Source organism: Poromitra crassiceps, assembly GCF_964638095.1.
Source record: "Poromitra crassiceps genome assembly, chromosome: 17".
Taxonomy (NCBI): Eukaryota; Metazoa; Chordata; class Actinopteri; order Beryciformes; family Melamphaidae; genus Poromitra; species Poromitra crassiceps.
Genome location: NC_139635.1, coordinates 10357111 through 10384694, shown reverse-complemented (window position 1 = coordinate 10384694; position 27584 = coordinate 10357111). Strand labels below are relative to the sequence as shown.

The 27584-nt window shown below is 43.7% G+C and overlaps 1 protein-coding gene across 1 annotated transcript; it reads right to left on the bottom strand.

Annotated features, from left to right (window-relative positions):
* Positions 1-4668: 4668 nt before the first annotated feature.
* LOC310791914 (NLR family CARD domain-containing protein 3-like) lies at positions 4669-27560 on the bottom strand. Its single transcript, XM_083653596.1, has 7 exons — positions 27466-27560; positions 26997-27282; positions 17871-19653; positions 13180-13386; positions 9068-9328; positions 6915-7088; positions 4669-4772 (listed from the first exon to the last, which is right to left on the bottom strand). The coding sequence occupies exons 1-7, from the start codon at positions 27490-27492 to the stop codon at positions 4679-4681; spliced, it is 2832 nt and encodes a 943-aa protein (XP_083509722.1). The 5' UTR covers positions 27493-27560; the 3' UTR covers positions 4669-4678.
* Positions 27561-27584: the final 24 nt, after the last annotated feature.

Genomic DNA, 27584 nt, shown 5'->3' with positions numbered 1-27584 from the left:
GTCAAAGAGTTGTTGTACTTCAAACCATTTGATGTTCTCATGGCATATGGAGCAACTGATTCCTTCCATTATATAGTGCCATATTGCCATCTAATGCAGCATTGAGCAGTGTTTTAAGTGTGAAGTGATGGTTTTCTGCATACTGCTGTTGCCCGGGGTAGGTGATTAATCCATCTGAGGAATGACTCCTAGATCTATGACGGTGTAGTAGCCTGATGCATTTTCTATGGTGTCGCATCTCATGGTGGTTATATCATTCGTTTGATTTAATTTGAATCTGGATTTGGCTTTTAAAATTTCTACCTTGGATTTTGTCACAAAGGATATAACATATTGTAATACTGTTAAAAAAAATCTTAATTGTCCACATTTTACTTGAGTTCTCATTGCAGTGGAAAGATTTTAATCCGGGAAACAGGATTAGACCGTCATTTTGCTGCTGTATTTTAGATTGGATATCTAAAACTATACATAAATATTAAATTATGAAACGTAAAATAGTAATATCTCATTTTGGACCGCTAAAACTAAACTTTAAATATTCAATATGAAAGGTCAAATATTATCTAATTTTAGACTAAATTTAAAGATATCGTGCTTAGTAATCCTGCTTTCCAGATCTCCTAACTAAAGGTCATTTGTTCCCTTTGACAATTCAACTTTATAATGATTGTTCTTGCCTTTTTTTCTCTTTTTGGATACGAAAACCTTTCTATGTAAAGATAGTCTCTAACATTTCAGAGGATAATTATCTATATTATCAAATGGCACAACCCGTTCTCACTCCGAGTGCGTAGCATATTGACGCTTTGTCCCGTCCCTTGTGTGTCACTTGTTACTAACATGGTACCCTTGAGCGACCCATGAATCTTTGATGCTTATGGCAACTGATTAGCCTAACTGCTCCCCCATTAGTCAACTGCTGCCCCATTAGGGTCTGGAGGAGCTAACCTCTCCCAGACCCTAACCCTAAACCTAACCTCTCCCACCCCCCATGCCTAAACCCAACCTTCCCCAGACCCTAACCCTAACCTCTCCCACCCCCCATGCCTAAACCTAACCTCCCCCAGCCCCTAAACCTAACCTCTCCCACCCCCCACGCCTAAACCTAACCTCCCCCCAGACCCTAATGGGGGAGCAGTTGACTAATGGGGGAGCAGTTAGGCTAATGGAGGACAGTTGCCATAAGTGTCAAAGATTACTTCCATGGGTTTGCATTGAGTTTAAGTCATTTCATGGGTCGCTCAAGGGTACCATGTTAGTAACAAGTGACGCACAAGGGACGGGACAAAGCGTCAATATGCTACGTGCTCGGAGTGAGAACGTGTTGAATAGCAACATCAGGATTATCCTCAAGTGTTAAGAGAAAGTCTAAGGCACTTTATTGTTATACTGTAATGTATCAGATCTTTTTATTTTGTGTGTATGTAAAGTCAATGTTCTCTGCAGGCAAGAAGAATGTATTTTTTGTGTTCGTGCAACCAAAAGCTTTTACATGTTGTTCATTCAACCAACATTGCACTTTAAAGTTTGAGTAGTTTGAATGCTCAATAAATAAAGACATGGACATAATTAATAGTTTTTATTGTTTTTTTTACATTACATGCAAATTTTACAGTATAGTAGTAGATTTATATATACACTGACAGGAGTTAATTAAAAATCAACACTTAGTGTAAAGTGGGAATAACTCCCACAAGGAGTAAATACATTTTTGAAAGAGTTAATTTTCGTTCACACTGGTGAGAGTAAGTGTTAAATTAACACTCAGTGTTAACTACTTTTAACGTTGATGGAGAGTTAAATTAAGATTAACTTTCGGAGTCAAATGCAATTAACACTGCAATTAACACTATGAGTGTTAATTTCCGCATAGTGTAACATTTCAATTAACACTGCAATTAACACTATGAGTGTTAATTTCCGCATAGTGTAACATTTTATTAACACTATTCAGTGTTGAGCAGGGTGATGCAGTGTTAAATTTGAACTCTTTCCAGAGTTGAATTAACTCTGAAAAATCAACACTATGTCAAGAGTTACTTCAACACCCTGTGGTGTGGGACCATATGTTATCCGAGCCAGTGTTAAAAATAACTCTTTAAGTGTTGATTTAACACTGCAAATTTTACTGTGGACAGGACAGGTGTTCATATAGCCTATGTCTCGGCTAATCCTCATCTCCGTGATAGTAGCCTAATAGCAGAATTTGCGAGGGTCTTTGATCTTCTATCTCCAAATTCCCAATAGCCTAAATAGGCTAAATAAATACATAGGCTTACATAGCATACATTAATAAATAAATAAAGAACTTTCTCCCTCTCTCTCTCTCTCCCGATCCCTCCCTCTTTCTTTCTTTCTCTCTCTCTCTCTCTCCTCGCACGGCGGACGCCCGACATAGCCTAAAATGAAGGTCTAACAAAACGCATTTTTATAATCATATAGGAAAATCTCTGGGAATTATTTTGTCCATCCCGAGAGGTTATTAGTAGGGGTGTCACAATATATCGTCCCACGAAATTTCGCGATAGTAAAACGTCACGATATGTATCGTTGAGATGAAATCTCATATCGTGAAAAAAAAAAAAAAAATTTTTTTTTTTTTTTCAAAAGTAGACAAAGAAACGTCTTTGTTTGTTGAAGTTCAATGTGTGGAAAGTAGTTCAGTTGAACAAGTCTAAGAGACACATGAGAAGTTATACAGGAGAGAAACCATTCAATTGAGTTTCTGGCAAAACTGTTTACTTGACAGGAAAAACTGAAGATGCATAAAAAATAGACTAAGAAAAGTCTTGTTGTTTGAGTTTGAAGAAAAACTGAAGATGCATAATGAGAATTTATACTGCTGAGAAACCTTTTAGTTCAAAGTAAATCTAAGTGACGGTGTAACTCATTCTATTTCAAGATAAGCCTTATCTCCAATCTCATGTTTTTTCTAGTTGTTATTGTAATAACAATTTCCCACAACAGCATGTTTTGTATTTGTGCATTTCAAATAAAATACTACTTTTCCAGTCATATATTGTCATTATTCAAGTTAAAAAAAATATTGTTAAAATCGTATCGTATCGTATCGTTATCGGAACCCAGTATCGTGATACGTATCGTATCGTGAACTGAGTGTATCGTGACACCCCTAGTTATTAGCCTATCAGAGTCTCTGCTGGCCAATCCAGGAAGTTTGACAATACTATTTGGACCGTTTCATTTGTGGCTGTGTGAACACAAACGAACCAAGGCACAAATGCAACAATTGTATCAATTAAGTACCTGAATCGGAACAAAGCAAACGACCTACAGGTGTGAATACACCCTTAGTCTCAAATGAAGCTTAGGTGAAACTACAGACCAGAAAGACCTTTGTTTGTTTCACAACTCATTCCCCTCTTTCCTTTCAGCTGCCCTGCATTCAACTGATTAGGGGAGCGTTAGTGATTTTTCTAAACCAATCACAGTTGGCCACATCTTCCCATTCAGCCAATCTCAGCCTTAGCGGCAACCTTTAAAAACTGCTCTCTTCTCATACACAGTCTGCTGTTATTTCAGTTTGATTGCTGCAACCCTCCTCCACCCCATTCTCCTCCAGGGGTCTCATCTATCAAACCTTGTGTAGAATCCCTACTAAAACCATGACTAACCTGTCCAGTGACTATCTACTCTATCCAATCCGTGTTTCACCACCCAGTATGATATCGTCTTGCAAAGGTATCCAACACAGACGTAGTTATGTAAACAACAAAACGGTTAAAAAGTAAACAAGACAACTTATGCAAATAATCTGCACCAACCCTGACACTTCTTTAACTCCAGCGCCCCCAGTGGTTTAGTGGCAAAGAGAAGTCAGTGAGAAGTGTGCACAGGCACACCTTATCCTACACAAACTACATTCCAAAGCTGAAATGCCAGACTGCTGTCCAACTGGAGTGCGCTGTTCCCCTCTGTTGGTTAGTTAATTTGTCCTGTTGGAAAATTGCTTTGCATCTGTTGTGACAAGCGGAGATAATTGTTGTTTGCAGTGAATGTGTTTGGGAAGGATATGTAGCCTATGGGTTGTAAAAAATATGTTTTGAATTATATCTCCCATGACAATAGAGTCTGTTTTTTGCCGTTCACACCTCTCTCAGCCTCAAGTCATTGGAAATATTTAGAACTTGGAACAATCATTATTCTACCAGTCAACACTGGAATCTTCTCTTCTTCTTTTTATCTTTGTGATTAATGATTTAAATCCATGTGGTCATGAATGGGCTGTTAATGGTCATTTACGGTATGTATGTATTTATTTCCTGTCTATATGAATAGTTCATTTGCAAAAACAGATTTAAATCCATTCTTAAAATTAGCCCAATAGACAACATGCTGATACGCCATAGCCTATGAAAGTACATAGAGGATCATTTCCTGTGTTCTCGGACTTGTAGCGAGATGCTGCTGCTTTATCCACAAAACTGCATGTCAATGTAATAAAAAGAAGGAAGAAATAGGCTATCAAATAACATGTCGGTGATGTCAGGTTATGGACGTGATCGCGATGGGATGCATGTGAGTGTCAAAATGCGACATTTACACTTCAAGTTGTACTCTTTGATTGAATGGTGATAAGAACATATTGACGCACATAATTAGCGAGCAGGCGACAGATTACAGATCATTTTTAATGGCAGAAATCGGTTAAGAATTAAGCAGAGAATCCATGGTTAATCACAGGCAGGTTGCCTGTGTCTGTGCGCATTTCCAGCAGCGAGAGGAGGAGAGGAGAGGCACACCGCTGACTGAGAAGTGAATACAGTGATTAATACATGATTTTTTAAGGTGCAATGTTATACCTAATACACATGACATTCTGAATATCAGACCAAATCCTCTTTTTCCCCTCCATCTCCAAATCGGACCACTTTTTTACTTTTTTCCTCAGTCGCGCTCACTGCATTCACCACAGCCAGCAACATGTTGGCACTCTCTCGACATTTTCTTTTTTCATGCCTTCGCCATCATGGGGGAAAAAATATCGCATCCCTCAGTCCGCTCTCGACATCAACGCTCTTCTGCTGATTTCTCGGTGGATACAGCTGCTTGCAAACATGATAGATCGCTGGCTAAAAAGGAAAACTACGTCCTCAGAAGGGGGACCTGCTCAGAAAAAACAAACAGGACAAGTCGAACAACAAGGCACTTCTAGTTGAAACGTCAACACAGAGTAACATCACTGTCAGTGATGTTTAGTGTTACGTTATTGACGATGAAGAATTTGATATCGATAAGGAGGGAGGAGCCCAGCCGGGTGGCAACCCACGAGCCCGGTCCCTCTACGTACCAGAGCCCTCCCCCTCCACCGGTCCCGGCAGAGTAGTTCCGGAGCAGCGGATTGAGTGGCCCTGACCACGTGACCACCTTCGACCCTTCCTAGAGGGCTGACCGTGCGTAGCTACTGGGACGTAAGTTGGGGCTTGGCCAGCCCCGGCTGGGTCACCTGGGCGAGGGTGTATGATGTTGCGAGACACGAAACATCCTATGACCCCACGGTACATCACTGAGGAGACGTCCCAGTTGCATCCATGCAATGTTTCTTTCTTTATTAGTTAGCCTGGCTTAGCCAGTGACTCATAGGAATAGACTACGTGACAACCAGGAAAGACTAGTGACTACTGGAGAGTCAGTTGACAGCCGGAACAGGGACGGCACCCGGGTAGCAGTATGGGTTAGCTCCCCAGCCTGCGTCTTCCGTGAGGAAGAAGCCCAACAATCCACGAGAGGCCTTTTAGGAGGGCCATTCAAGCCGCAAGTGGAGTCTGCAGTGCCACCAAGTACTGGTACTGCATGGTATCCACCAAGATGCCATCACCTCGGAATGAGATGTTTGGAGCGGGGGAGTCTGGTACAGCGCACAGGTCCTAGACCTGGAGAGACGAGGGAGGAGCCCGGCCGGGTGGCAACGCACAGAGCCCGGTCCCTCTATGTACCAGAGCCCTCCCCCTCCCCCGGTCCCGGCAGAGTAGTTCCGGAGCAGCGGATTGAGTGGCCCTGACCACGTGACCACCTTCGACCCTTCCTAGAGGGCTGACCGTGCGTAGCTACTGGGACGTAAGTTGGGGCTTGGCCAGCCCCGGCTGGGTCACCTAGGCGAGGGTGTATGATGTTGCGAGACCCGAAACATCCTATGACCCCAGGGTACATCACTGAGGATACGTCCCAGTTGCATCCATGCAATGTTTTTTTCTTTATTAGGACGTTAAAACGTTAATCCTCCTTATGCCGAGTGCCAGTGATGTCAACGTTGTTGTCGCCACTCAAATTACATTTCTCATAAAGCAGCCATGAAAATTTGGTGGAAGCATTTAAAGTGAAATGACACACAGATGGTTTATAGTCACTTCAATAGAACTCTCCCCAATGCAAAATTCGAACAGGTTTAGTTGCCAGTAATGACAGTAAGAAAGGCAGATGTAGTGAGCAAAGATGGATGATTTAATTTAATATTCCATAGCTCTGACCTAACAAAATCTAACTGACATCACTATTGTGAACACAAAACAACACTTCTGATAATATGATATTAGTGTTTTAGTAAAGTGTATCACTCAATACAAAAAATAAAGGCTTTCATAGAACCAAAAGCCTATGGCTTAGTCTGCAGAAAAAATGACAAAAGCCATAGTAATTTAGACTCAGGTGTGCATAAACTACTTCCTTTTTTAAATACAAAAATGTGAAATTACAGTATTATCGCTTATTGGACAGGAGAAGCAGGTATTTGTCGGTTATATTGCCTGAAAAAAATCCCCCTTAAAGTCTATAGATCCCCCCGAAAATCTATAAATCCCCCCTATCTGAAGAACATAAGGGGGGAATTCCCCCCTAGTTTACAAAGTGAATTTTAAGCCCTGGGTCTGTTGAACAGTAACAGTGATCCTGACCTGAGAGTCTCCAGTCTACAGTGTGGACTCCCAAGTCCAGCCGAGAGCATCGTCAGCCCTAAATCTTGTAGGTCGTTGTTATTCAGGTCCAGCTCTGTCAGACTAGACGACTGGGAGCTGAGAACTGAGGCCAGAGCTTCACAGCTTTTCTCTGAGAGCTGGCAGACACTCAGCCTGAAGGACAAGAAGACATGTGTAAATGTTATTCTGTTATATACTTATATATATTTTATATTTTATGTCAGTATTGTATTATTTCTACTGACAGACTGTATAATGAGGCTAATTGACTAACATAGCTAACAGCTAGCTATAATGCCAGAGGCTAATACTAGCTATTTACTGTATACTGTACTGTATTATCTGTCTATCATGTGTCAGTCTTCAGACCACTATAATGTCTGACCTCATCACCGTTCACCAACAGCTTATTTTTTGGACTTTGAGCACAAAATAAATACAGTGGCTAACAGTGTGGCTAATCAACAGACCAGGTCATGACTCACCAACACATTAACTATCTTACAAATGACAAAATACACTGGAGGGGGGCTTTAATCTCATTATTGTATTATTTCTACTGACAGACTGTATCATTGAGGCTAACTGACCTTATATTTAATCTCATTATTGTATTATTTCTACTGACAGACGGTATTGATGAGGTTAACTATATTTAATGTCAATAATGTATTATTTCTCCTGACAGACTGTATTGATGAGGTTAACTAACTCTTATATTTAATGTGAATATTGTATTATTTCTACTGACAGACTGTATTGATGAAGCTAACTAACCCTTATATTTAATGTCATTACTGTATAACTTCTACTGACAGACGGTATTGATGACGTTAACTATATTTAATGTCAATAATGTATTATTTCTCCTGACAGACTGTATTGATGAGGTTAACTAACTCTTATATTTAATGTCAATATTGTATTATTTCTACTGACAGACTGTATTGATGACATTAACTATATTTAATGTCAATAATGTATTATTTCTACTCACAGACTGTATTGATGAAGCTAACTAACCCTTATATTTAATGTCATTACTGTATTACTTCTACTGTCAGACTGTATTGATGAAGCTAACTAACCTTATATTTAATGTCATTATTGTATTATTTCTACTGACAGACTGTATTGATGAGGTTAATGAACCCTTATAATTAATGTTTTATTGCATTATTTCTACTGACAGACTGTATTGATGAGGTTAACTAACCCTTATATTTAATGTCTGTATTGTATTATTTCTACTGACAGGCTGTATTGATGAGGCCCTGGTCTAGAGCAGGTCCCAGTGTGTTTGCATGGTGCTGTATACTGAGCTGAATGGAGCACTAACACTGACAGGGAAACTGGTTAAAACTGGATAAATCCACCAAATGGTGCATGCACTGTTACGCTGCACAACAGGCCATGCAATAAATACATACATACATAAAGTGGGTATAACTTAGGAAACACTTTAAAAACAACATCATTTAAATAATAATATAAATACAAATATGAGAAAGAAGATGAAGAAGGGACCAAACAGATTACACAAAATGGCACAAAAGCAAGTCAATAAATGTGTGTTTTACAGAGTTTTAAAGATGATAGTGAATCTGCAGCCTCAAAGTGAACCCACTTTCAGTGTTGAGTCTGAGGGAAAGTTGGGAGGACCTGAAGATCTCAGCTGGCCCTCAGCTCACAGGGAACTAAGCGCTTCACAGTGTAATTCAGGAACAAAACTAGCCTGCTTTAAATGTGTTCAGTGACATTTTAATATGAATTATCTATCTAACTGGTAACCAGAGGACAGGTGTTAAAACTGGGAGATGATGATGTCACATTCCCACTGGTTAATATCTAGCTGCTCTATTTCGAAGCAGCTGGAGATGTGACATTGAATTATGGCTGAGAGGAACAGAGAGAGGTGTGGTAACCTAATAGCAAGATATCAGAGCATGATTGATCATCTCTGTCACTGAGCTTCAGTGCTGTGTATATGAAGTTGAATCAATAAAACTCAAATCCTTGTGGAAAACCTGCACAGCGACCTTTGCAAATTCAGGAATCCTTCTTTGAGAGAACAGACCTTAGTTTGGAGAAATGTGTCAAATCAGCTGAGAAAAACTGTAAACTGATTTTACCTGAGAGTCTCCAGTCTGAAGTGTTGACTCTCCAGCTCAGCAGAGAGCAGCTTCACTCCAGAATCCTGTAAGTTGTTGTTACTCAGGTCCAGCTCTCTCAGACACGACAGGGGGGACTTCAGAGCTGAGACCAGGACTTCACAGTCAGACTCTGACAACCTGCATCCACTCAGGTCCAGCTCTCTCAGATGGGACGGGTTGGACTTTAGAGCTGAGCCCAGGACTTCAATGTACGCCTCTGACAAGTTGCAGCCACTCAATCTGAATAAAGAATAAAGCAAAATAGCTACAGGTATAAGATAAAATATCCCTGAAATATTACAACAATCGACACTGACAGCATCTTGTCAGCCTTATAGAGTCTTTTTACAACATTGGACACCATTTTCAGATGGTAGTTTCTCTGACAGTAATGGTAAAAAGCAGAATCTGAGTCGGATGGGGAACTTAATCCTGACAACAATAACTTGATCCTAAATTAACCTCGACTTGTTCCTAAATTAACCCTTGCTAGGCTGGAGGTAGACATTTATTTAACAAGCTACACAAACTAACATATTGGTAGTTAGCACCACCATAGTCTGATTGGGGGGAAGCAGCATGGTGGACTGAAGGGCTCATTATACTCAAGCAAGCTCCGTGGGGGTGGAGCTCCGCGATTCACCGTGCGGACCTTGCGCTGGGGCAGATGCTATTATACTCAGAAGTGATCAGCCAAGTGATCAGCATGTATTGTACAATGGTAATAGTGAGAACAGCCCGTGAAAAGTCGCAATGAAACGTTATTATGTGCAGTACTGAGTGCGCTTTCACTCTCAAAACGACCACGACCGTACATCAGCACATTAATTAATCACCAAACTTGTTTTTACAGAAAGCCGTTTCAGTTCTCAGCCCTGATAGCCTACTCTGTGCTGCTTTTAAACTCTCTCAATCATGCTCTCAACACAACACATTTACTTGGTGAAATGACTAAAAACGAACAGTTGCAAATCAAAGTTTATAGCCTACCACATGGGTCAAGAAATGTGGGGAAAACACAGCTCAGTGTTCAGGGCTCAGTGGCTTGAAAGCGGCCATGTTTGGAGAGAAGCTGTGCGGAGGTCGCGCTGTGAGAAAAAAAATCAGGCACACGGTGGCCGCCCTATGGAGGTAGCGAATAACCACGCTTAACAAATTTACGTCATTTGACGCGCCCGGCCCTCGCTCCACCCCCGCGCCCTTCACGGCATGGTGAGCATAAAGCAGCCTTTACCTCTCTCATTGGTGGCGACCATTTCAGTCGGTGCCGGATGGAAATCCCATTTCGCTCCCTGCAAGCACTGCATTGGCTCCGACCCGCTCTGACTGCGGCTGCGAACATATTTGGATTTCCTTTCCAAGCCCCCGTGTCGAATCTGTATGCCTGCTGCTGTACGTGTCGAATCTGCTGACCTCAAATGCCTGCGCCGCTGCCTTTGAAACAATAACAACAGCAGTGCTAGTTGCTAGCTCATTGCTACACGCTGAAAACGATTGATGTGGATTATGCAATGAAGCAGCCTGCACATGGTACGTTCGGTGGATGGCTGTAAACAGCTTTTCCCCCCTCTAGTCCACAATAGAAAGCGTCCCCAGCCAGACTCACCTCGCCCCTTTGCTGGGAGAGTCCGGTAAGCGAGACTAGCACCACCATAACACTTAAAGCCCCCCCCCCTATAGTCAGTTTTTCATACCTGTACACCATTGATGTTCTATGAAAACGTACATGAGCGCGTGCTGTTATAACACACGTCATCATTTGAGCCAAAGATCATATATTAGAACCAAAGGCTTATACTTTGTTCCACTGCAACATCATGGCTGTAGCGCTGTTGTCCAAAAAAGGAAAAGAGCCTCGCTCCTGCATTCAATATACGATCTTTGTCTTTCTTCCAGGCCAACACAGTCTAGGTGGTAGACTGGAAAGAGTATGGCTGACTACCTCTGCAAAATGTTTGCCAGAGGCCACAATATTGTTATAAATATCAACAACCAGCCAGTATATATCAAAGTTATGGAAAGAGTGTGAATCAAACTGCTTGACAGTTATATCAAACTGGTCATTCAGTGGCGTTTTACTGCCATGTAACTAACATTCACAGGCTAACAGCTAGCTAATGCCAGACGCTAATGCCAACTATTCACTGTAACTCATACAGTAATTATTATTATCTGAATAGCATACATCAGTCGTTAGACAACCATAATGTCTGTCACTGACGTCATCACCTGTTTTCACCAGCAGCTTATTTTTAGGACGTTGAGCCCAAAATAAGGTTATTTGTCATCAAAATAGACGGGCGAACACTGCAGGGTTGTGTCGGAACTGGTACGGTCGCCCCCCCCCTAACCTCGAACCCATCAAAGTTAGAAGCTTATCGCATAATAGCGTGTTCTAATCATATGTATAATCACATAATAATGTATTCTAAGGCAGAGGTTCTCAAATGTTTTTCAGCCAAGGACCCCTTACAAGATAGAAAATATACCGGGGGACCCCCTCATTCTGATTTGTGATTTTGGGCTAAGCTTAATTGTTTCCACGGTAACGTGCTTGACTTTTAATTTGATAGGTTTGTTATTAGAATGTAATCCATGAACCATTTTAGATTTAAAGCATAAACTATTTTCGTTGAACTATGAAGATTTTGCAAAAAATATATATATATATTTTTATATATATTACATTACATATACATTACGTCATTTAGCAGACACTTTTATTTTGTCCAAAGCGACTTACAATATCACAATTTGTCAACAGTACAGAAAACCACTATGCAACACAATCAATGACAGCCAAGATATTTTGATAGACTAGCACCATGTAGGAAGTAGTTTGAGAAGGAATAAGTAACATGTAGCATTTTATTTTTTAATAAAAATAAAAAATAAAATTACTTGAAAACTTTTCGCGGACCCCCTGGCAAAGTGCCACGGACCCCTGGGGGTCCGCGGACCCCCATTTGAGAACCACTGTTCTAAGGTAATCAAATGTAACCCATTACATTTCATGTAAACTGCATGAAATTTATTGTTGTGCCATAACTGGTCAAATTGGGGGGAAATACTCAAACACAGTAAAAACTATAATTTGAAGCCTTCCCTCCAGGATGGATGCTTAACATCAGGGAATAAATTACTTTTGAAAAATGGCCAAATATAGCACTTTTGAATGGAAGTCAATGGAGGGCAGAATCGGTCAACCCGGGATGTGTAACAACTAAACTAACCCGACACAAAACTTAAGATTGAGGGATTTGACACGCAGGGAGCGGAGCTGGTCAGTCGGAGCCGGTCGGAGACAATGGCAGAGCTTGCAGGGACAAGTGCACAATCGCTGAACTTCTCATCACTGATGACATCACTGTCACTGATGATGTCACAATGCCTATGACATCATCAGTGCCCCTGACATCATCAGCGATGTCATAAGATGATTTTGGTCAATAATGCTGGCACTGATGATGCTGCCTCGCCTGCAGCTCTGCTGCTCTGTGGCCTCGCCTGCTCTATTGGCATGTGCAGTGCACAATTGCCCAACTTCGCATTACTCGTGACATCACTGTCACTGATGATGTCACAATGCCTATCACATCAGTGCATGACAACATCAGTGATGTCATAATGATGATTTGGTCAATAATGATGTCACTGATGACATCACTGATGTCATAGACATTGTGACATCATCAGTGGGGCAAAAATAGAAACAAACATTGCCCACTTGCTCCCTTTTATATAAAGGAGAATGTTCATTAATGTGCGTTGTCCCGCAAATAAATAAATAAATAAAACATTTTTAAAGTAACACAAATGTACTTTTACTCTAGTACTTTTAAATAGGCTACTTTTGATTAACTTGTACTTCTTGAGTTAATCTTCACTAAAGTAACACTATTTATTTGTACTTGAGTAGGATTTATCAGTACTCTTTCCACTTTCCACCTCTGGTGAAAACAACATGAGCAACATCTGAGATCTAAGCCTCTAAAACCACATCCTGTCTGATTTCAGATGGAACAACTTCAGATGCCCTCAAAGTACAATATTGAAATCTCATCAGCACATTATTAAATATGATGTCTGACCTGAGAGTCTCCAGTCTGCAGTGTGGACTCTCCAGTCCAGCAGAGAGAAGCTTCACTCCTGAATGCAGCTTCCATTTTGAATCCACACTCAGCTCCAGAATCAGGTTGCTGTGACTCAGGTCCAGCTCTGTCAGATGGGAGGGGTTGGACTTCAGAGCTGAGGCCACAACTTCACAGTCAGTCTCTGACAAGTTGCAGTACACCAATCTGAATAAAGGATAAAGGAGGAGATGGACTTCAGAGCTGAGACCAGGACTTGAGAGCTGAGGTCTCTGAGCGTTCAAAGTTGGAAACTCTGTTTACAGATTTAGCCAAATGTAAAATATCAAAACAGAGCTGAGACTAAGTAAAACTTATAAAGCATTTACAACAACTACTACTACTACAATTTGCATACACTAGAGGCAGGAGCACAGAAGATGCTCTCCTTTATGTTTTACACAGAATCCACTCTCATCTTGATCAACCAAAATGTTACGCTCGTGCCATGTTTTTGGACTTTTCGTCTGCGTTTAATACTATAAGACCGCATATTTTAATGGAAAGGCTGTCACAGCTAGGGGTAAACAGCCACATTATCAAATGGGTTGAGTCTTTTTTGACTGATAGATCACAGTCTGTTAGAGTAAATTATGCAGTGTCCTCCCCTATCATCACCAACACTGGGGCCCCACAAGGGAGTGTCATCTCAGCAGTGCTTTTTATTCTTTACACTAACATTATGTAACCTCAACTCAACTGATGTTTTCAATGTTAAATTTGCTGACGATACAGTGATTGTTGGTCTGATCACGAATAATGATGAAATGAAATACCGTAAATGTGTGGATGAGTTTGTAAATTGGTGTCATGCTAGCTTCCTACAGTTAAACACCAAAAAAACTAAGGAAATTATTTTTGATTTCAGAACAAAAGGAGGGACACATCAACAGACAGTCATTGGTGGTGACTGTATTGAAGTCGTAGATGAATATAAATATCTGGGGACAGTAATCGATAGAAAATTGACATGGGATTCAAACACAGGTGTCATCTACAGGAAGGGATTACAACGACTCTACTTCCTACGGAAGCTTTGACAGTTCGGAGTGGACAAAGATATAATGATTCTTTTCTATCGCTCATTTATAGAGAGTATCCTCAGTTTTTGTTTTATTGCTTGGTTTTTCTCATTGTCAATCGCTAACAAGAACAAACTAAATAAGATTGTTAATATGTCTAGCAAGATTGTAGGCCAACAACAACTTAGCATGACGCGGCTCTGTGAGTCTCGTGTAATCAGGAAGGGGAGGGCAATCCTTAGTGACACATCACACCCTCTCAGTGCTGAATATAAACTGTTGCCATCAGGATGGAGGTACAGGGTACCGCCTTTGCGGACCTCCCGTGCCCAAAGAGCTTTCATACCATCCAGTATTGGTCTGCTTAATAAGCTCTGAACACATGAGCTCTTGTAATTTATTTATTTACTTATTTTTCACTGGGGTGGGGTTGGTGTGAAGCACTTTGTGATCATATCCGTTGTTATTGTTTGATGTATTGTCGTCGCATTGTGTTGTACTGTATTGTATTGTATCTTGTCTGTACTGTATTGTCTTGTCTTTTGCTGTGTTTTGTCTGACTGCTACAGATGCAGGACAACTTTCCGAAAGGACAAATAAATACTACTACTACTACTACTACTACTACTACTACTACTAATGATGATAACTAGAATAATTGAGGCAGTTTGGTTCAAATTCTGGTAACACAGTTCCGCCTGACACCATTAGACACAGATTTTGTTTGGGTTTAGTTAATTTTATGGTTTACAGCCTACCACATTAAATTACAACTTTCCAAGTCATATTTTCCTGTTTGTCGGCTCGTTCATGTCACTCTCTGTAATTCTGATATTTCTCACATGAGCTGAAGGCAGGAGAAGACTAGAGGGATCTTTCATAGATATTAGACCAATAAAAAGTTGAACTCGACTAAAGAATGAAACTCAAGAAACAACCGATCTGGTCAGTGATGGAATATAAAATTGAACCAGGGGTAATCTGCTGTGTTGTTACAGACATCGTATGTTTGCAAACAGTGATTATGCATTTTGTGGGCCTAGCCGAACTGGTTGCAGAAAGTGACAGCTAACGATTCAGCGGTCATAGAAATATGGAAGACCTGGATGCCTTCACGTATTTCAAAGGTTTGCCAGCAACAGACAGGTTATCTTACACAAATAAGCTACTGTAACTCTTTCGATGGGGTGAGGTTTCCTGACCAGTACTCGCTGTCAGGATTGGTCTTGGATCAAACTACATCGCCAAAGTTCGGTGCCGGACATCTTCATATTCCTAGTTGGAAAGCCCAGCGCCTATACGGCACAAGACGTCTTTTTCCCTTATTCCGGGGATCTCTCTAGTTTCGGTTTCACTTGTTCCCTCAGATTTTCTGGTACCGCGATGGGTGCACAACTGCAGTGACATAACCCTGTGACGTCCACTCCAAATTGCTCTATAGGCTGATGACTAGAGCAGGGTTAAACTGCTGTGTTCTCTCAAGCCCCTTTCACACAGTCTGTGAAAGCTGTGAATGTTGTGGGATTATTAAGACTTGCCTCCTGTGTGAAAGTCACAAATGCGGAGTGGTGGATCATTTTGTTACGCCTTTCGTTCCACCGGTGAAGGTAGTCATAGCCCCGAATCAACGTCTGTCTGAAAGGGTACCCGCGGGAAGACGGATCAAAGCTCAGCTCTCATTAAAGTAAATTACAGGGGAAACCACCTCACACAGCAATACAAAGGGGAAAGGTTTAAATTAAAGTAAAAAAAAAGTAGCCTATGCAATCCATGACTGCAACAGAGGCGCCAGGGAGAATGCTCCGTACCTACAGTTTATGAGTAAGTAGGTTAGGCTATTTTATGCTCAAACGATGTTGACATTAGTAGGCAAAATTCTCTACCTCACGGTGAGGGAAGAGAAGATCACTCATCATGTGAAGGCAGGTTAATTGTTCCATGCTGCTGAGCTGCGCATATTGATGAGAACGCTGGCAGGGGGAAAAATCTATACAATTCTCAAACAAATCATTGGACCAAACCTGAGGGATTTGATGTAGAAAAATCATCAGAAACTAAAAGAAAAAGCTCAGAACCAAAATGTGTTGCGGGGGAACGAATTTCCACTTTAAAGAGTGCATCAATCAAACCCCGCCACTCTCGCATTTACTGTAGTTGAGCCAAGCATGTCTTTTTTTTTCCTTTTTTCCCAGAGATTTTTTTTATCCCATTTTTATCGCCCATTACTGCTAATTTAATTTATTTATCCTGGTTGCTGCTTCACTCTCTGCCCTCTGCTGAAACTGGATCCATGCTTCCTCTGAGACATGGGCAGTAGCCAGCCACTTCTTTTCACCTGACAGGGGAAGCTTCACCGGTAGGACATAGCACGTGGGAGGATCACACTATTCCAATGAGTTCCCCTCCCTCTGAACAGGCGCCCCAAACGACCAGAGGAGGCACCACTTCAGCGACCAGGATATTGCATGTTTTTTGTGAGGGGTTCCGATATGAAGGAAACCCCCAGGGGGCCCTTTTGACGACCCCACCTGGGCGGTGGGCATGCGGACGGGCACGCACTCTTTCAGCGCTCACAGCGTCCCAGGTGGGAATCGAACTCAGGACCTTCTAGCTGTGAGGCGACAGCACTACCACTGCGCCACCGTGCCCCCGTCGAGCCGAGTCAAACCACAACGCAATTTCATCCATGGTTATGATGTCCTTCGCCTGTATCTTCTTTGTCTCAAATCTGTGTTGAAAATGTGACCAAATTCACCAGCAACTTTAATGGATTACCAGTTTCCGCGTTGTCGGCATATTTTAGTGAGCTCTCGTCTTTTCTCTTTGATCTTTTTAACGACCAGTTGCACGTGCATCAGCGATGCACCCCCCCCCCCCCCCCCCCATATCAAAAATGGTGTCAAGCAGTGGGTTTTCAAAGTCTGAGACTGTGGGCCTCCCCCCAGACAAAGCTTGGAATAAGGAGCCCCCCTCGCTCAATTCCTGGATGCCTGTATTGAATCATGATTATGTTATTTGATTCCATAACAGTTAAGCCAAAGGCCTGATATTGCTGGTTGACATACTACACCAAATACATAAATACTGTAAATGTCTGTCTGATGGCATTTATTAGTTCTGACTGTGGGAAAGTGAAACTGCTTGGAGGCCCCTGGGGAGGGCCCCTCCCACTTTGAAAACCTCTGTTATCGATATTTTCCTTGGTATCAGTGTCGAAGTTAGGAATTCTAGTATCGTGACAACCCTATACATTTCAGTCTACACCACACATGGGCAAAATTCGGCCCCAGGGGCCGGCCCCTGGACCATCTCAATCCGGCCCCCAACATTCTCAAAGAAAAACAAAACAACACCCAAAAACTCAATAAAAGGCAGAATTGTGTTAGTAAATCCCATCTGCTACAATCATTAGATTTGTATCATTATGTATATAATATTGGGGAATTAACAGGAAAAAATTCCCAATGACAGTGGGAGAGAGGGTTAAAAATAGGGGGACTCTTGCGAAAATAAGGAGTGTTGGCATGTATAATGTCCAATGTGCGGCTCTTTGGTTACTTTATGTAAGACAGTATGGCCCTTTGGGAAAAAATCGACACTGTTGGTATTCACAATCACATCAGGACTAACCGAGCCTTCCTGCAGTTCCTCACAGCTGGGATCAGTCTCAGTTGTCCCTCCTGTGATATGTTGTAGGCCTCCAGGTCCAACACATCCAGAACTTCCTCTGACATCTCTAGCATGTAGGCCAAAGCTGAGCAGTGGATCTCAGAGAGTTCAACCTCTTCAAATTCATCCTCTTCATCCACTGATCTGTTATCTGACTTCAGGAACTGTAGGATCTGCTTATGTACTGACTTGTTATTCATCTCCACCAAACAGTGGAAGATGTTGATGCTTCTGTCAGGAGAGGTATTGGAGATGGCCAACTCCTTCAGGTTGCTGATGGCTCTCTGGATGCTGTCTGGTCTGCTCTCTGTCTGACCCAGCAAGCCTCGTAGGGGTTTCTGGCTGGACTCTAGTGAGAGGCCATGAAGGAAGCGGACAAAGAGGTCCAGGTGGCCATTTTCACTCTCCATGGATTTGTGCATGGCTGTCTGCAGGAAGACATCGAGGGATTGTCCACTGTCATCCATGTTTGTGTGACAGTGGAACATGTAGACAGCAGCCAGAAACTCCTGAATGGTCAGATGGACAAAAGAATACACCATGTCCTCCTCGTACAGCCCACACTTCTCCTCTTTAAAGAGCTGTGTGAACACTCCTGAGTACACTGATGCTGCTTTGGTATCAATGTCACACTCTTTCAGGTCGGCTGCATAGAAGATCAGGTTGCCTTTCTTCAGCTGCTCAGAAGCCACTTTTGCCAGAGAGAGAATCATCTTGCTGGTCTCTTTAGTCCAGTGTGCATCTGTCTCAGCTCTCCCATAGTACTTGACATTCCCCCATTTGGACTGAATCACCAGGAATTGGATGTACATCTCAGTCAGGGTCTTGGGCATATTTCCTGTCCAGCATGTTTCCAGAACCATAGCAGTGATCCAGCAGAAGACTGGGATGTAGCACATGATGTGGAGGGTACGTGAAGCCTTGATGTGGGAGATGATTCTGCTGGCCTGCTCTTTCGTGAATTTCTTCACATCACTGAATCTCTTCTTGAAGTACTCTTCCTTCTGTGGGTCAGTGAACCCTCTCACCTCCGTCACCATGTCAAAGCACTTAGGAGGGATCTGATTGGCTGCTCCAGGTCGTGTGGTCATCCAGAGGCGAGCAAGGGGAAGCAGTTTCCCCCTGATGAGGTTTGTCAGCAGCACATCCACTGAGGTCGACTCTGTGACATCAGTCACGATCTCGTTGTTCTGGAAGTCCAGAGGAGGTCGACACTCATCCAGACCGTCAAAGATGAACAGAACCTGGAACTTGTCAAAACTGCAGATTCCTGCTTCTTTGATCGCAGGAAAGAAGAGATGAATAAGTTCCACCAAGCTATAGTTTTTGTTTTTATTTCTCTGCAGATTCAGCTCTCGGAAAGTGAAGAGAAATATGAACTTGATATCCTGGTTGGCTTTGTCTTCAGCCCAGTCCAGGGTGAACTTTTGTGTTAAGACTGTTTTCCCAATGCCAGCCACTCCCATTGTCATCACTGCTCTGGTTCGTTTATCTCTTCCAGGTAAGGGTTTAAAGATGTCTTCACATGTTAGTGTTGTTTCTGATCTCTGAGGTTTCCGGGATGCTTCTTCAATCTGTCTGACTTCATGTTCATAATTGACCTCTCTACTCTTTCCCATTGTGAGGTAAAGCATTGTGAACATCTGGTTCAGAAGTGTTTGGATTCCGCCTGTCCCCTCAAACAGATACTGCAACGTATCTAGTTGGAGGAGTTTGTGTTGTTGACACACAGCATCACAAGTTTCTGAAAGAACAAACAACAGATGGAATCAATGAGTTATTTTACACATTAATAATTTAGACATTCCCAACTCCCTCCTGGATTATTAGGGACCAAAGATAAACCCAAAATTAAACAAGGTAGTATAGGCCTGAATATTAATGGCTTCCTAAGCTTTGACAAGGCTACAGTTGCTGACAGTTTTAATCCGTTTTTTTTTACAACAATAGCAAGTGACTTAGTGCAAAAGCTTCCTGCTAATACAAAGGACTTTGGTGAACCTGCAGTGAAACAGTACTATAAATTCAAAGGGATTATTGGGGAGCAGTTCTCCCTCTCCCAAGTTACAATCCCAACAGTCACCAAACTACTCAATAGTCTGGATCCTAGTAAAGCTTGGTTTGCCATTCCAGCCAAGTTCTTGAGAGATTCTGCAGATGTCATTTCTCCATATGTCACACACATTGTAAATCTGTCTATCATCCAATCAAAGGTCCCACAGGAATATAAAAAAGCTAGAGTGACTTCCCTTTACAAGAAAGGCAGTAAAATTTATCAAAGTAACTACAGGCATGTGTCTATTTTAAGTGTTTTAAGTACAATTTTAGAGAGAGCTGTTCACAAGCAGATTTTTAAGTATGTTAATCAGTTTAATATTTTATATGATTTTCAATCAGGTTTTAGACAGTCTCACGGATACTTGTTTGACCTTCTTAACAGATTTGATCAAGAAACAAACATTGACCGTGGAAAGTATTGTGGAATGGCAATGCTCGACTTACAAAGAGCATTTGACACAATGTCAATCACCAAATTTTACTATGTAAACTGAAGGCAATAGGTTTCAAAGGGGAGGCACTGAACTGGGTACCGTCATACCTCTCCGACAGAGTCCAAAGAGTAGAAGTAGGAGGGGTACTCTCTGAGCCCAAAACCCTCACCTGTGGGGTCCCCCAAGGAAGCATAATTGGTCCTTTATTATTTCAATTGTACATTAATGACATGGAATGTGCCTGCTCATGTCCTTTATTTCTGCACCAGATGACTCCACCTTGATGGTAACCGGAGAGTGCTTAGAATCAGTTAGATCATCACTTACCAAAGAGCTTTATAATGTAACCACATGGTTATGCAACAATAAGCTATCCCTGCATTTAGGAAAATCTGAATGTATTGTCTTTGGATCAAGGTATGAATTAAGGGACCAACCCAATTTCCCGGTGGAATGTAAGGCTATGTTCACACACAGCACCCAAGCCTTGCCTACGCCTTGCCTTTACCCACGCTTTTAAATAGGCGCCTTTTTAGTCAATGAGGCTGTGTACACAGGGCGCCTCAACATGAACCTTGCGTGTACCCACGCCTCGCCTGAGCTGCACCGATTTTATCATTTAGGCGTGAGTTCTATCTTCAAGCCGACTAGGTGCGTGAAGGCAGACTTTTTCTGTCAAGCCATGGAGGAAAAACACGACAATATCCGTGGGAAATGGCAAAGTCAACTGAATTTCAAAATAAAATGGTGTTACTACATGTTGAGCAGAGAGAGAGAGAAAGAGAGTGATTGACGGGTGGCTATCACGTGGGGCTTTCTCCCCGTCGGTAAACAAATCTTCAGGAGAGAGAATAGCGACCGAAGAAGCAAGATGGACAATGAAAAGTTAATTCACTTAGTACAACAGCATCCAGTTTTCAATGACAACAGTGACCCAAGAAGGAGACCTGGTTATACATATCCAGCATCAATAGCACATTAAATATATCAGATTTATTTTACCTAACCATGATAATTCGGGACCACACGTGACAAAAAAACTCGGCTCAGGTTCAGCGTGGAATAGGCGTCCAGTGTGATCGCAAAAGCGTGTGATAGATTCACGCCCAGCTCGAGATATGTAGGCGTAGGCGTGGGTTGAGGCAATGGCAAGGCGTAGGTGCCCTGTGTGAACGTAGCGTAATGGTATTAAGCTACAGGAAAAGTGTTGTGTAACGTATCTGGGATGTCAATTGGACCAGTGTATGTCGAGTGAGGCTAAAATCCACTCGGACAAAATACTTGACAAGAATATCCAAATTCCTGGACAAGAAGACCATGAGACAGCTACATCCTTAATCCAATGTCACTATGACTACAACTGTATATCACGGTACAGTGGTTTAACCAAAAGATCCAAACAAATTAATGAGGGTTATTCTTAACCTCAGCCCTAGAACGCACATTGGCCCAATTCATTTTAAAGAGTTGAATTGGCTCCCCATTGAATGTAGAGTTCAACAGTTAAAACTCATCATGGTCTATACTGCATGACCTATGCCCAAATTACTTCAATAAGTATTTTCAGTTTATTCGGGATGCCCATGGCCGGAACACGAGAGCTAGTGTGGCAGACTTGAAACTTCCTAATCTAAAAAGCAAGGTGGGGAGAAGTACATTCCTCTACACCGGGGAAGAGGAATGGAACAAGATCCCCAACAAAATTAACACTGCAAATTCCTTGATCGGTTTTAAGAACCTTCTGAAAAAATTCCTACTGAGTAAGTTAGAGTAGTGGGTGGAGCCTTTCTTTAATTTGTTTCTGGATTTGTATTGCTTGTATTCTCTTGTTTCTCTAATTTGTTTTCTGAACTTGTATTGCTTGCATTCTCTTGTTTTTCTATATTCTTGATTGATCTGTTATTCATTCTATGTAATGTGTAACTGTATGTCCTGTTTTTGAGACCAGGGACGAGGCTGTAAATAAGTGTCCCCACTTTTGCTTGTTCATCCCTTGGATTTGTTTTCTTTTTTATCCATAATGAATTCAATCAATCAGCTCATTAGTGGTGGGTGGACACGCAGCTCCTGACTGGGTATAAATAAGGGAGCTGTTTTAGAATAATTTATCATTACTAACCAGGTTTCATGCAACCTGATTCCTTAAAGCAGGGATTCCAAAAGTGTGGTGCACCTTTGGGGGTATGTGAGCGGCCTCTATAGGCTAGTGGGTGCGCAAGATTAATCATTTAATATTTTGTTATTTAATGTTTTCAAGTGGGATTTTTTCATCAAATAAAACATTAGGGTTGTGCTACAAACCAGTTTTTACGAGTGAGAACGAGAGCTCTCACTATTGCCATTTCGCTGCCACAGCAGTGCTTCATTTTTACTCCAAAAATGACCTTTTTTATAAAAAACAACCATCCACCAGTAGGTGGCATGGTATGCATGAGAATGGCACGGCACCCACTAGCAATCGCTGTGATTGTGTCACGTCCGCCCAGCTCTCATGCCCCTCACTCCAACTCATCCAGCCCACTGCGCAATCGACGCATCGACGCAGCAAGGCTGGCTAGTGAGAGCTCTCATTCTCACTAGTAAAACCTGGGTTGTAGCACAACCCTAACGTTTTACTTCTTTTCGAACTCAAGCTCTCACTATTGACAACTTCAACCGCCCTTGCTGCAGGGAGCACTCCTCAGAGCGACCCTGAGAGGCGTAGGTTAACAACGGACGCATTGCAACTGCCCATGCTCATGTGGCATCGGAGTGACAACGGCACTACCGCCTAACAATTGACAGGACCGCACGCACGAAAAGCGAGCCGGACACATCACAACTGTAGGACCTAACAACGTGTGATGAGAGGACCATGAGGCCACTGCGCACATGTCCTCCACGATACACCGCACAATAATGCGCAAGATGTCGCGACGCCTCGCGTATAATGCACCTTGATACCCTCCGGGGGTGCCTTATAGTATGCCAAAGCCTCCACTATCCAGTGTGATAAGCGATCCTTGGAAAGGGGTCCACCCTGGGCTATTTGCCCGAAACAGACCAACAACTGGTTTGAAGTGCGTAACGGGCGCGTCCCCCCCACGTAGGCCGAGAGCGCCCTTACGGGACACAGCATGTGCAAACGTCGCTCCTCGTCCGAACTGAACGGCGGGGGACAGAAAGCTGCCAAGTCTATGACCATGAACCTAAAGCTGGCAGTAATATTCCTAGGTTGGTAAGCAGGGTTAGGCCGCAACGTCACCCTGCATCCATCACCAGCGAACACCATGCAGGACTGCTGCACCGAGAGGGCAATCAGGTCACCAACCCTCTTTCCTCATGACAAGGCCAGCAGCAGCACAGTCTTCAAAGACAGAAGCTTCAGATCGACAGAGTCCGGATGACCCGAGAGCCTGTCCAGCACCGTGACCAAGTCCCATTTGGGAAAGACGCACCGAGATGGTGAGCGCAACCTACGCGCTCCCTTCATGAAGCGCGACCCCCCCCCCCCCCCCCCCCCCCCACGGGCCGACTCGCCATTCCCGTGAGGCAAGCGGAAATCGCGGCTACGTAACCTTAAGAGCCTGCGGGGACTTACACTACGGGCCGCACACCACAGTTCACTGGATCCACTCCTTTGTCCGTGTACCAACGCGCAGACCCGTGTACTGAGAGCGTGTCAAAGTAGCCCTAGCACTCTGAATAGTGCAAACCACATTTTTTCGGGCAAGCCCTGGGCTAGCAAATGGTCCCGTTCAGGAAACAGGCTGCTAATTTTCACCCACTGGGGGAGGCTCCGCCTGGGATAGGAGATCCACCCGTGACGGCAACGGCCAGGGCGGTCCCTGTGCCAAGGAGATCAGGTCCGCAAACCATATCTGCTTGGGCCAAAAGGGGGCCACAAAAAAGAGCCGCAGGTGCTGTTCCCTCACTCTGTCCAACACCTGTCGAATCAGGGGGATTGGGGGGAAGCATAGAGCCCGTCCTGGGGCCAAGCGTGCGCCTGAGGGTGGAGGCACCACTCTGTCTGACGTGGGTTGCCGCGAGACATCAGGTCGGCCCCCCGAAAATTGAGCCGGCCTGGCACATGAACCGCTGACAGCGAAAGGAAACGGGGATACGCCCACAGGTGAATCCCCGCCACTAACTGGTTCAGTGCCGCGGACCGCACAACGCCCTGTTTGTTCAGGTGGGCGATCGCTGCCGTATTGTCTGAACGGATCAGAACATGGCGCCCATGTATCAGCGGTTGGAAGTGAAGCAGAGCCAGGCAAATCGGCTCCAGCTCCACGTTTATGTGGCGAAGCTCCTGAGCTCCCCACCGGCCATTCGCCGAGAGGCCTCCGCACACCACGCCCCACCCAGGGGAGCCAGGGCTATCGCCAAGCACACAGTGAAGGTCCATGGGCTCAAGGACATGCCAAACGGCAGGACGCAGAACTCTTTTCCCAGGAAGGAGAACCTCAGGTATTTCCTGTGCCTCTGAACCACGGGGACATGGAAGAACACACCTTCCAGATCCACGGAAGTAAAGAAATCCCCCGGCCTCAATGCTTTGAAAGGCGGGGAAGGGTAAGCATACGGAACGGGAACTTCCTCAGCGTCCCGTTGAGGCGCCGAAGATCCAGAATCGGACACAAGGAACCATCCTTCTTGGGTACGGCAAGGTACCTGTGATAGAACCCCAAGCGCTCCTCCGCCTTGGGGACCGAGCGTATCGCCCCCTTGGCGAGCAACGCGGTTGGGGGGAGAATTTGGGGGGAGCAGGGTGTGAGAGGTTGCGCCCACCTGTCACACGGCCTGCTCCGCAGATGCTAGGCATGCCGGGGGAAAGTCCTTCATGCAAACTCTGACGCGCCAGGTCGGCTGGTCCTCACGCCGTGCGGCTTTCAGGGGCCGGGGGGCCTGCGGGGACGAAGGCCTCTTTTGTGCCCGAGACCGAAGACGGGCGTCGTATGCCATCGATGGCGGGCTAGCAACTCCACTCGGCGGCCTGAACCGCCGTGGAACACCCTGGAGGCCCCCTGCCCGGCGCCTTGCGCTTGCAGGGGGTGCCCAACGAAGGGAATGGGACCCAAGGAGAGCTCCCAACTGAACTCGGGCCCTACAAAGCTGTCAGTCTCAGAAGAAAACTCCTCAGCCGAGGAGAAGGTCAATAAAGTCAGTAGAAGCTATTTGCACGGCGGCAAAGCAACACTTAGCAGACAGAATGAGCTAACAAAAGGAGGTGAAAACACTCTTAGCTTTCAATGACTTTGATGAAACTGGAACCGCCGCCCGAGGTGAAGAGGACAGGTTCGGAGCCCCGATGCCTGTCTGGGTCTCGCCCGCCGAACGCCTGTAGTTTGGTGGGCTGTTTAGACGGAGTTAGCTTCGGCTAAGAATGCAACTTCAGTTAGCAATATAGGAGCAACATACGAGCGACCACACAGTGGGCTGGATGAAGCGAGAGTGAGGGGCATGAGAGCTGGGCGGACGTGACGCAATCACAGCAATTGCCGCGCCATTCTCATGCATACCATGCCACCTACTGGTGGATGGTTGGTTTTATAAAAAAGTTCATTTTTGGAGTAAAAATGAGTTCATCCAGTGGCGCTGCTGCGGCAGCGATATGGCAATAGTGAGAGCTTGAGTTCGAGGTTCATTTGAGTTCACGGAATTTAAAGATGTTACGGCAATTGGGTTATGGTGTGTTCATTTAAAGCAGCTACGAGCAACTTTTTCGATTGTTATTAAACAGTATAAATTTAATATCAATGCATCACATCTTACCTCTAATAGTCGACGAGACCAACGCAGAGTAGTCTCGCTTGAACCCCGAGTGAATCGGCCAGTGTTAGTCTGTCTGTAGCCAGGGCAGATCAGGAAGTGAAATGAAACGGTTTGCAGCAGCCACTTCGGCCATAACCACAAAATAACTTCCAAAAACCTGTTAGAATATAACGAGAGATGTTCCCGAGAGTATGCGTGGCGTTCACAATGTTATGCTAGTGTTGCTAGGCAGCGCGAACGGCGTCGGCAGGCAGCTGCGTTTCACTTCCGGGTTTCACTTCCGCGTTTCACTTCCGGGTTACCCGGTCCGGTCTCTCTAGAGAGCCCCCTATTGACGCGAGTTTAGACAGACATAGACTTAATAATCACTTAAGGGAGCAATCTCAGATACACATGGCGTTGGTCTCAGCTACTATTATAGGTAAGATGTGATGCATCAATATTGTAATTATACTGTTTAATAACAATCGAAAAAGTTGCTCGTAGCTGCTTTAAATGACAAAAGGTGGTTGGGGGGGGGGGGGTAATTGAGAGAGGAAAGATAATTTAATTTTCTCTTAAAAAAGAGCTACAACTTTGAGAACATAACTTAGTTAGTTACAAGAATAAGATCCAGGGAGAAACATAAAAAAATATACTTTAAAGGATAAGACGTCCTTCCTGTCACCAAATCCTATGAAAACAACAAAATCAACTATTAATTTGTTTTGCTTCCAAGTCTGGTCCATGTAATTGTGCTAAGTGCAGCCTTAGAACTCCACTGTATTAAAAACCATTAAAAAGCCATCACAGAGCCATGCTGCTCCTCTGCAGCATATTATATCACCATTTATCACAATACCTTTGGGTTCTGAGCTGCTGTTTGACAATCTCTCCACTAGATCTGTTCTCTTCATCTCCATTAGAATCTTCTTGGTCACCTCCAGAGTGTCTCTGGTGTAGGTCTGGGCCATCCTATCCACTGTGTCCATATTGTCTGCTTTCTCCAACAGGCAGGTTTTGATGGCTGGGAAACGTCCCAGGCTGCCAGGCTGCTGCAGGGACCACTTGAACCTCTTGAACTCTTCCTCTCCCAAATCATCCAGCGTTTCCAAGAGCTTCTGTTTATCCGCCGCCATCGTTGCTCCCTGTTAAAATCATAGTAAATAGTCAAATCCAAGCACAATTAAACAATAAAAAACGATTTGCACTTAGTAAAAGAAAATCTCCCCATACATAATTTGCATTAGTTACAACAGTGTAACTAAACAATCTAAGTCTAAAGTCAAGAAACACAATGTATTTTCAGGTGTGTGTGATGGTCGCAATACCTTCTGCTTAGCTGGTCCTGGTGACATGGGACCTCTCTCTCCAGGAGACACCAGGGGATCTGTCTCTCCAGTAGACACCAGAGGGTCTGTCTCTCCAGAAGACACCGGGGGGTCTGTCT

What these genes read in the sequence shown, in the direction of transcription:
- LOC310791914 (XM_083653596.1), bottom strand. Translation starts at nt 27,492, where the DNA reads ATGTCACCAGGACCAGCTAAGCAGAAG. An exon ending in CAGGACCAGCTAAGCAGAAG is followed by an intron (nt 27,283 to 27,465) that starts GTATTGCGACCA and finishes TGATTTTAACAG; the next exon opens with GGAGCAACGATGGCGGCGGA. An exon ending in TGTAGACTGGAGACTCTCAG is followed by an intron (nt 4,773 to 6,914) that starts GTCAGGATCACT and finishes TTCACTTCTCAG; the next exon opens with TCAGCGGTGTGCCTCTCCTC.